The sequence below is a fragment of the Propithecus coquereli genome, unplaced genomic scaffold (genome assembly GCF_000956105.1).
Source record: "Propithecus coquereli isolate 6110/MARCELLA unplaced genomic scaffold, Pcoq_1.0 Scaffold590, whole genome shotgun sequence".
NCBI lineage: Eukaryota > Metazoa > Chordata > Mammalia > Primates > Indriidae > Propithecus > Propithecus coquereli.
In genome coordinates, this window is record NW_012151841.1 from 227,583 (window position 1) to 238,737 (window position 11,155).

At 51.9% G+C, this 11,155-nt stretch overlaps 1 protein-coding gene across 1 annotated transcript in view; it reads right to left on the reverse strand.

Annotated features, from left to right (window-relative positions):
* Positions 1-11,155, reverse strand: part of SRC (SRC proto-oncogene, non-receptor tyrosine kinase) — a 53,243-nt gene that overhangs the window by 18,590 nt on the left and 23,498 nt on the right. The window contains exons 3-4 of the mRNA XM_012658956.1: positions 1,850-2,016; positions 649-906 (exon numbers count right to left, since the gene is read on the reverse strand). Of these exons, the coding sequence (XP_012514410.1) occupies positions 649-898 (250 nt within the window). The 5' untranslated portion in view covers positions 899-906; positions 1,850-2,016. The remainder of the gene's footprint in view (positions 1-648; positions 907-1,849; positions 2,017-11,155) is intronic.

The window sequence follows — 11,155 nt, forward strand, 5'->3', positions numbered from 1 at the left end:
CGTCCACGTGTCCCTGGCTGTGCCTCGGTGTGCGCTGTGTGTCTGCGAGTGTGTGACGGCGTCCCCGCTCAGCGTGTGTGCGTGTGCTGCGTGGGTGTGCCCGTGTGTGGCCCGGCCGAGTGTGCGGCGCAGCGCACGTGTCCGCGAGCACCTGTGTCTGACCCTCCCGACCACAGACATCTGCGTCTCTCCGAGCGGCGCGCGCCGGGGCTGCCGGGCCCGCAGGCGCCAGCAGAGGGCGCAGGGGCGCACCTGGGCGCGGGCCCCGCCTGGAAGCCACGCCGGGTCGCGCGTCCTGCCCCTCTCCCGGCCCACCCGGGCAGAGAACAGTCCTGGGCCGGGGGCAGCAGCCCCCTGTGCCGCTCTTCTCCCCGGCAGCGTCCCCTGCGTGCTCAGCTCCAGGCCCCGTTAGACTGCGTCGGATCGCCTGGAAGGCACCGCAGGGCGCGCGCCGGCCACGCTCTGTAAAGCCCTTCCCCGCCACGGCCTCCAGGCCGAGCAACCCTCAGACCCTTCCCCTTCCTGACGGTTGGAAGCAGCAGCCCAGAGAGGGGCGTCTCCGCCCCCGGCACACAGCTCCCCTGGCAGAGCAGCCCGGGCCTGGCCAGGAGGGGCGAGGCCGTCCCGCACCGCCACCCCGCCACTCACCAGCCAGCGGCCCCGCCCTCTGCGGGGAGGTGACGGTGTCCGAGGAGTTGAAGCCTCCGAAGAGCTTGGGCTCGGCGGCGGCGGGGGCGAAGGCTGCGCTGGGGCCGCGGTGGCCGTCCGCCGAGGCGGGCTTGCTGGGGGTCTGCGAGGTGGGGAAGGCGCCCCCGCCCACAGCGTGGGCGTTCTCGGCGGGCTCCAGGCTGCGGCGCCGCTGGCTGGCATCCTTGGGCTTGCTCTTGTTGCTGCCCATGATCCTGGCTGGAGGGAGAGAGAGGACCCTGGGGTGGAGGAGAGCCTCTGGGAGCAGGAAGGGCTGCCTGGGGAAACTGAGGCCCAATGACGGGTGAGTTAGTCTCTCAGAGCCTCAGTGTCTTCATCTGTAAAATGGGCATAATGACGGTACCCATAAAAAGGGCCTCATTGGTACAGGGCCAGGCACAGAAGCAGCCCTCATCATCAGAAGCCTTGACCTTTCTCACCTCTCCTTGAGTCACTGTTTCTCTCCCTCATGGGCAGCAGGGACAGTATCTGAGTCATGCCTATGTACTCAGCACCTAGCTCAGAGGAGGGGACTCACTGAGGGTTTCTTGAATGAATATATGACTGACTGGAATTGTCTAACACTGGGAGAAAGGTGCTAAAAATGGCAACCAAGGCAGCAACGCCGGGGGAGGTTTAAAGGAGAGATGGCTGGGAGCTGACTCCAGCCACAGGGCCATTGCACGTGCTATTCCCACTTCCCTGAATACTTCACCAGGGTAACAAGTGCCTCCTTCAATTCTCAGCTCAAAAGTCACCTCCTCAGGAAGTGCTCCCCAAATCCTTTCACTGGGTTAAGTGCCCCTGACTTTTGTGCCTCTCCTTGATAAGTGGTCCTGTTTTTAATTTTTTTTTTAATTCATGTGATTTTATGATTATTGTCATGGCCTTTTATCTGTCTTCCTCATTGCTGTGCTGCTAGTGCCTAGCACAGGGAATGGCACACAGCAGCTGCTCAATAAGGAGTTGAATGAATGAGTGACTATTAAAAAGTTAAGATATTTCTGTGCCAGAAAGCTAGAAGGTCCAGAGATCAGGAAACACAGAGGGAACCAACCTGAAAACTCCTGGTGCCCATGGCCCTGCCACCCCCTGCCTCCCACTTCCTCATCCACAGGCCCTGGGTGGCCATGGCTTCCACCAAGCCTAGCCATCATCTCACCTGGTGAAGGCAGGGGCTGTCCCAGGGGATCTGGGAAGCAGCCTGAGGTCTTGGCACAAACACCAGGTGTGGAGTCAGAGGTTTCAGACTAGAGGCCCAGCTCCACCTCTCCCTGCTGTGTGTCCCTAGGCAAGTCACTTCCCCTCTCTGGGCCTCGGCGTCCTCATCTGCAAAGCAGGGACAAAGCAGACTTGTCAGGGCTGCTGTGAGGATATGATTAGAAAGAGAAATCGTAGCGCTGTCACTCTTGGATCACTGTTCATCGGGCTCTGACTCTGGCAGGCCCAGTGCTAAGACCCTCCCAGGCCTGAAACATCCTTCGACGGTCCCAAAGTGTTTTATGAGCCAGAGCGAGGGAGGCAATGGTGGTGGAGGTGGCTCTGGAGCCAGACTCCCCAGGTTCAGATCCTGGCTCTGTCCCTAATCAACCGTGTGACCTCAGGCACGTGACTTAGCGTCTCTCTGTGCCCCCTTTCTTCATCTGTCGATGACGGGGTTATTGTAGTAAGTGAACGAGGCGTACACAGTGCCAGGAACATAGCAGGCCACCATGCCACGCCAGCTGTTACTGATATTGGTGATTCCGGACACACCAGCGAGGTGGGTTCCCATTATTCTCCAGGGGACGCTGAAGACCCCAGAACCAACCCAGCATTTCCTCTGAGAACCCAAGAATGGGGAAAAGTCCCCTTGACTAGCTGGGGCCTTGGGCAAGGCTGTTTGTCCTGAGCACCCAGCCCCCTGCAGCCCCCTCCCCATGTGAACTCCAGGCAGTGCCTGCACCCTCTGGGCCTCAGGCTGCCTGGCTGCACAGTGGGGGTGTGGCCTGAATGCTCCCTGGGGACCGTCCAGCTCAGACTCTGTGGGGCTGGGAAGGCCCTGGGGAGACTTGCTCAACAGCCCACGGGATCACCAGGCCTCCTAAGGGACAGTCAATGGGCCTGGGAACAAGGAAGGCCAGTCTCTATGGCAACCCATTCCATTGCGGTCACAGTGCCCATCAGCACTCATACAGCTGGTGTCCCACAGGTCCTGCTGACCTGACTACCTGCAGCCCCAGGCCTGACGGAGGCGGAGGCCCAACCAGCCACCGCACCTGCTCCCTGGTGCGGCATCGACAGCACACTAGCAGGCCCTCTGCTAGTCACTGCAGGGGACACAGAGATGAGTTAGCCAAGTCCTGCCTCAGGGGACCCCATAGCAGGGGACTTGTTTGTGGGGCTTGGAGAGGAAATAAAAATTACAAAAAGAAAATATATATATATATACATTTTTTTTCTTTTTTTCTTTTTGAGAAAGAATCTCACTCTGTTGCCCGGGCTAGAGTGCCGTGGTGTTATCACAGCTCACAGCGACCTCAAACTTGTGGGCTCAAGCGATCCTCCTGCCTCAGCCTCCCGAGTAGCTGGGACTACAGGTGCACACCACCACACCCAGCTAACTATTTTTTCTATTTTTAGTAGAGACAGGGTCTCACCCATGCTCAGGCTGGTCTCGAACTCCTGAGCTCAAGCGATCCTCCTGCCTCAGCCTCCCAGAGTGCTAGGATTACAGACATGAGCCACCACGCCCAGCCATAAAAATATATTTTAAAGTAACAAATTTTTTAAATATATAAAGAACTATCTAAAAGCCCTCACTTTCTTTAGAATGAACTAAATGATGAAAAGTGAGCTCCCTGTCACTGGAGGTAATCAAAGACAGGAAAATGGGTACTTGGCTGATGTGCCGTGTATGGATAGGGAAAGCCAGGGCTGGACCTTGAGGGCCCTTCCAGCATCAAGAGAATGCACATGCCCTCTTGGGAGGGAGCAAGAAAAAAAAGACACAGCCCCTGGCCGCTAAGCTCCTAAACTAATCAGGACGACCACTGCCCACTGGGGTACTCAGAAAAAGCATAACAGGACCCATAAGACCAAGATAAGGGGACCTGAGCCACCAACTGCAATGTTTGTTGGTTTGTGGGCTTGTGTGTTTTGGGTTTTTTTTTTCTCGTCAGTGGTTGATTCTGATCATACGAATGACACGTGTGTGTGGAAAGGCAGGCAGCGTGCTCGAGTGCACACACTCCTGTGCCTGAATCCCAGCGTTGCCATCCCACTGCGGGACCCTGTGCCTCAGCTGCGTCCTCTGTCAATCGGGGATGACAATACCCATGTCACAGGGCTGCCGGGAGAATTGGTGATTTAAAGTACACGGAACATGCTTAGGACAGTGCAGCACGTGGCCAGGCCTCAACAAAAGGGTCATGTTTATCACTCAGCGTGGACTCTTTGGGAACTCCAGGAAGAAAATAAAATGCCCCCTGATCCTGCCCCTAGAAGACAACCACCCGGGCATGGCGCTGTGTTTTCCTTCCAACATCACGGGAACGCGAGAAGGTACACAAAACCAGGATCCGTCTGGCACCCTTGACTATGAGTTCCCTGTGGGCAAGGCCCGAATGGACCCAGAGACCAGGATGGGTCTAGAAATATGTGCAGAATAGACACAAGACTAAATGAGCACAGATGTATAATTTGCACTCTGTTTTGTTCCCGAAAAGCCACATTGTAGAGATAAAATATCAGTCCATGATATTCAAATACTTCCAGAGCCCTGACCTTGGCCTGGGCCCTGCTCTAAGCACTTTGTAAATATTGACTTATTAAATCCTCATGATAATCTAGGAGGTAATACTAACAACGTCTTTATTTTACAAATGAGACAACTGAGGCACAGAGAGGTTGAAGAACTTGCCTGAGGTCACACAGCATGGGTGAGAGTGGAAAGAAAGGGGAACAGGGAACCACACTGGGCAGGAAGGAATCAGGGCCTGCTCATGGGGTCCAGCAGGGGAACTCTCGGGCCCCACCTCCTGCCCTCGGGGCTTCCCTCTCACGTGGAGCAGCCAGATGTCCTTGGCAGAAGTGAGCGAGTGGAGACGGCGGCCCAGCCCCACTCCTGGAGAAAGTACCAGATTTTAGGCTTCAGCCAAGCAGACCGTGCCTGGGGAAGGATGGCCTGTGGGGCTGCTGCCCTGTGGCGTGCGCCATGGGGACAGACAGCCGTCCTCCCAGGGCAGGACCCTATCTGCCCACTTCCTGGTTCTGGGGCCCAAACGCCCAGTCACCATGAGTCTCCCCTGGGAGAAGGGCCAAGGCCCCACATCTCTTCCTCCACTTGCAGGCTCCGAGGTAGAGATAGATCCTCGGGGGGCAAGGGGAAGCAGTGGGGACCCCCCCCCGGGGATGCGGGTTCCCAGGGGAAGGTGGCCCCTTTCCTCTGGGGAGTCACTCCTGACTGCAGGCTCCGGACTCCTCCCCAGGCAGCAGGCCTGCGCCATCGCTCCCAAGAGAGGCGCCAGGATACGGCTCCCCGCAGTGCCCCGTCGATGTCCCACGTGTAGCATGCTCCCCGGGCCGGCATCCCACCCCTGCCTCCGCACGCGCCCCCAAGCCATGCACCTACTATGTGCCAGGCCCTGTGCTGGCTTCTGCCCGTGTGCAGCCCCGGGGTATCTCCTCCCGCACCTATCTCCCGTCCCTCAGGCTGGGCAGGGCCTGAGGCCTGGTCCTGGGCCTGGACACAGTGGGGGGGGCCCCGCCCAGCCCACCCTCCTCCTGTGGCCAGAGTCATCTCTGAACCACACAGGCAGCTGGGGCCTCCACAGAAAGCCTGTAACGGCCTGAGTGTTCCTGGGGGCGACTGCTAAATAGGCGATGCCCCGCTCACCGGTCACCGAGTGCACAGCGGAGCAGCTGCTAAAAAGAACAGGCAGGCCGGGCGTGGCGCGCAGCCTGGAATCCCAGCGCTGCGGGAGGCTGAGGCAGGAGGATCTGGTTCTGGGGCCAGATCCTGGCTTGAGCCCCGGAGTTTGAAACCAGCCTGGGCAACAGAGCAAGACCTCATCTCGACAAAAAAAATCTTTTCAATTAGCCAGGCATGGTGGTGCATGCCTGTAGTCACAGCTACTCGGGAGGCTGGGGCAGGAGGCTCGCCGAGCCTAGAAGTTTGCGGTTACGGTGAACTACGCACCACTGCACTCCAGCCTGAGCAACAGAGCGAGAGGCGAGACCCTGCGTCTTAAAAAAAGGTGAAAAAACGGAGAGGAAAAAAAAGAACAAGAGCTCACCACACACTGTTAAGCGAAAAGAGGAAGATGGCAACGTAGAATCTCCTCTGGGTATCTCAGGGCCTCAGTTTCCTCATGTGAAAAGTGGGGACAATGTACCCACATCACAGGGTGGTGGGAGGATTAAATGTGACAATGTGTGCGAGGGACTTAGCGTGGTGCCTGACCTGTAGCCAACGTGAACTGTTATTGCTGTAAAGAAAATGGGTTTGTGCATGCATGCGGACGTGAACATATGCACGCACACGGGCACTCTGGAGGCTTAGAGAAAGTTCTGGAAGGATTCTAAATTCTTCGCAATGTTTCATCCGAAAGGTGTGGGACGGGGAGAGGAAAATCCCTTTTTTACTTTATATCCTGTGTCAACTGACATTTAGAAATTACTTTGTTGTGATTTTTTTTTAAATGAGACGTTAAAAAAATATGCAAGAGCTTCCTATCACGCCCCTGTGGATGAGGCCTAAACCCTCACCTGGGTCCACCGGGCCCTGCGGCTGGTGCTGCCACCCTCCCCCAGGCCTCTCCCAGCCTCCCCCCATGACCTGCCCGGCTGGAGGGCTCCACACTGTCCCTCACCTCCTCGGATGCCCACGACGCACTGTTGTTCAGACACGACACACCAGCCCCTCCTTCCCAGCTCTGAAGGACACGACCTCCACCTCCAAGCGGAGAGGGCAGGAGCTCAGGAGGTGAGAGTGCGGACTCCAGGCAAGCCTGAGTTCAGGCCCTGGCTCCACTCACCGGCTAACTCCTTGAGCATGTCATTTCGCCTGTTTCCTCCCTTTGAAATGGGAATAATAATAAGCCCAACATCTGAAAATTAGAGAGCAAGTCCACGCGCCAGGAAAAGAATAAGTGCTCAATGAACAGCACGCAGTGTTGTTTACTGTTGTGTTATCAAGAGGAGGCAGGACCTTGGCTGCCGAGCACAAAGGGGGCACTTTACACGCGGTTGGCTCTCAACTGTCCTGACAGCACTGTGAAGCAGGGACCTGTAACTGCACCCACTTCACAGATGGGACCGAGGTTCAGAGGAGCTGGAACCTTGCCCAAGGCCACACAGCAAGCGAGTGTAGCAGAGCTGGGACACCGCACTGCGGAAGAGTGCTGTCGGGACGCACCCCTGCTCCCCTGCCCGCCGTGCCCAAGGCCACACGGGGCAGAGGACAACCTCTAACATCACCACCCACATCTCTGGACCCTCCAGGGAAGCAGAAGCACCATGGAGGGGTCCAAAAAAATTAAAAACTTCAGGGCTGGAACCCGAAAGCCAGGTTCAGAGGCCAGCTCACCACTGCCCAGCCACGCGGCCGCAGCGGGCACCAGTGGGCCCCAGCTCACCCCTCTAACGTGGGAACTGGCGTGACTGCTCCTACGTAATTGGGCTTATTGTGAGGAAAACACGAGGTGACGGTTGTAAAGTGCCTGGGCGCACAGGAAGTGCTCAGCAAATATTAGCTATTATTATCATTTCTCCCATCCAAGTACTAACCAGGCCCCACCCTGCTTAGCTTCCCAGATCAGACGAGATCGGGTGTGTTCAGGGTGGTACAGCCCTAGGCAACCATTATGATTTCTATGGAAGACCTTTTTGAGACCCTGGCCCTCCTTTCTAATCTCTCTCACAATTACGAAAAAGCCTCCAAAAATCCTACTATGTGCCCCACCCTGTGCATGGCCCTGGAGGGACCCTCTTGCAGAACTGATTGGAAGCTGAGGACTATGAAAGCCACTTCACAGGGAGAGAGTCCAGAAAAGACAAGCATGTTGCTATGGACTGAATGTGTGTCCCCAAATTCATGTGTCAAAGCTCTAGTCCCCAGTGTGATGGTATTTGGAGGTGAGCCTTTAGGAGGTAATTAGGTTTAGATGCAGTCATGAGGGTGGAGTCCCCATGATAGGGTTAGTGCCCTGAAGAGCAGAGGAGAAGACAGAGCCCTCTCTTTCTTCCTGCCGTGTGAGGACATGGCAAGAAGGCGGCCATCTGCAAACCAGGAGGAGAGCCCTCACCAGACACCGAATCTGCGGCACCTTGATCTTGGACTTTCCAGCCTCCAGAACTGTGAGAAATAAATGTTCATTGTTTAAGCCACCCAGTCTGTGGTATTTCATTACAGAAGCTTGAATGGACTAGGACACATGCCACTGTTAACCTCACTCTACAATGCCTGCCAGTGCTTAGAAAATGAAATGGATGAAATAAAATGGAATTAGAAAAGAGGAAATAAGAGTCTCATTGTGGCTGGGCACAGTGGCTCATGTCTGTAATCCTAGCACTCTGGGAGGCCAAGGTGGGAAGATTGCTTGAGCTCAGGAGTTTGAGACTAACCTGAGCAAGAGCGAGACCCCGTCTCTACTAAAAATAGAAAACTTAGCTGGGTGTGGTAGCGCTCGCCTGTAGTCCCAGCACTCGGGAGGCTGAGGCAGGAGGATCGCTTGAGCCCAGGAGTTTGAGGTTGCTGTGAGCTAGGCTGATGCCACAGCACTCTTGCCTGGGCAACAGAGCAAGACTCTGTCTCAAATAAAATAAAATAAAATAAAGATATGAGTTAAAGTATATAGATAAGAGTAAAATCCTAAAAAGAAGAGTAATGAGGGAGAAATAGCACAACCAGATAGTAAAACTTACTATAAGGTCACTGTAATTAAAACTGTGATATCAGCACATAAATAGATCAATGGAACAGAATAGAGAGTCCAAAAACTGTCCCTAAACATATAGAAATTTAATACACAATGAAGGTGTCATTTCACACTAGTGAAAGAAAAGGTGGGCTATTTTTACGATGGAGTTGGAACCAACAATCTGCCAGCAGGAAACAAATGAAGTTGGATCTCAGTCTCACTTCTCATGCCAGTAAATTCCCGATCAATCAGATTTAAACCACAAAAAAAGTGAAACTATCAAACTCTAAAAGGGGAAGGAGAGAATATATAATATTGTCTGATCTCAGAATGGGGAAAGCAGGCCGGGCACGGTGGCTCACGCCTGTAATCCTAGCACTCTGGGAGGCCGAGGTGGGAGGATTGCTTGAGCTCAGAAGTTCAAGATCAGCCTGAGCAAGAGCGAGACCCCGTCTCTACTAAAAAAATAGAAAGAAATTAGCTGGACAACTAGAACAATATATATAAAAAAATTAGCCAGGCATGGTGGCGCATGCCTGTAGTCCCAGCTACTCGGGAGGCTGAGGCAGGAGGATCGCTTGAGCCCAGGAGTTTGAGGTTGCTGTGAGCTAGGCTGATGCCACAGCACTCTTGCCTGGGCAACAGAGCAAGACTCTGTCTCAAATAAAATAAAATAAAATAAAGATATGAGTTAAAGTATATAGATAAGAGTAAAATCCTAAAAAGAAGAGTAATGAGGGAGAAATAGCACAACCAGATAGTAAAACTTACTATAAGGTCACTGTAATTAAAACTGTGATATCAGCACATAAATAGATCAATGGAACAGAATAGAGAGTCCAAAAACTGTCCCTAAACATATAGAAATTTAATACACAATGAAGGTGTCATTTCACACTAGTGAAAGAAAAGGTGGGCTATTTTTACGATGGAGTTGGAACCAACAATCTGCCAGCAGGAAACAAATGAAGTTGGATCTCAGTCTCACTTCTCATGCCAGTAAATTCCCGATCAATCAGATTTAAACCACAAAAAAAGTGAAACTATCAAACTCTAAAAGGGGAAGGAGAGAATATATAATATTGTCTGATCTCAGAATGGGGAAAGCAGGCTGGGCACGGTGGCTCACGCCTGTAATCCTAGCACTCTGGGAGGCCGAGGCGGGAGGATTGCTTGAGCTCAGAAGTTCAAGATCAGCCTGAGCAAGAGCGAGACCCCGTCTCTACTAAAAAAATAGAAAGAAATTAATTGGACAACTAAAAATATATACAAAAAATTACCGGGGCATGGTGACACATGCCTGTAGTCCCAGCTACTTGGGAGGCTGAGGCAGGAGGATCGCTTGAGCCCAGGAGTCTGAGGTTGCTGTGAGCCAGGATGATGCCACAGCACTCTAGCCTGGGCAACACAGTGAGACTCTGTCTCAAAAAAAAAGAATAAATCACCAAAAAATTAGAAAATACTTTGAGATGAATGAAAATGAGAACACAGCATATCAAAATGTACGCATGTAGTAAAAGAGAACTTAAAGGGAAATTTATAGCTATAAAAGCCTAGATTAAAACAGAAGATCTCAAATCAATAACCTAACCCTCTACCTTCAGACACTGGCAAAGGAACCCAGAGCAAGGAAAAGCAAGGAAACAATAAAGATTAGAACAGAAAGTAATGAAATAGAAAATGTCTTAAAATAGAAGGAAAAAAGCCTGAAAGTTGCTTCTTTGAAAAGATAAACGAAATTGACAAACCTTTACCTAGACTGAACAAGGAAAAAAGAGAGAAGACAAATTTCTAAAATCAGGAGTCAAAGAGAAAACATTACTACTATTCTTAAAGAAATGAAGATTACATGAGAATACTAGGGACAACTCCATGCCAACAAATTAAATAACTTAGATAAAATGGGTGAATTCCTAGAAAACACAAACTACCAAAACTAAGAATAGAAAATCTTAATAAATCTAAAACAAGTAAAGAGATTGAATGAGTAATTTTAAAACTTTTCACAGGCCCAAATAGCTTCACTGGTGAATTTTACCAAACATTTAAAGCGTCAATATCAATTCTTCACTAGAGGACACTTCCCAACTCATTCTATGAAGCCAGTATTACCCTGATATCATAACCAGACAAAGACATCATCAGAAAACTACAAACCAATATCTCATATGAATATGGATGTAAAAATCTTCTACAAAATAGTAGAAAACTGGATAGAACAACATATGAAAAGAATGATATACCATGACCGAGTGAGATGTATCTCAGGAATACAATGTTGATTTAACTTCTGAAAATCAGTTAACGTAATGTACCATACCAGTAGAATAAAGGACAAAAACCATATAATAATCTCAATACATTCGGAAAAAGCATTTGACAAAATCCAACACTGCTTAATGATAGAAACACTCATTAGGGCCGGGCGCGGTGGCTCACGCCTGTAATCCTAGCACTCTGGGAGGCCGAGGTGGGTGGATCGCTCAAGGTCAGGAGTTCGAGGCCAGCCTAAGCAAGAGCGAGATCCCCGTCTCTACTAAAAAATAGAAAGAAATGATCTGGACAAC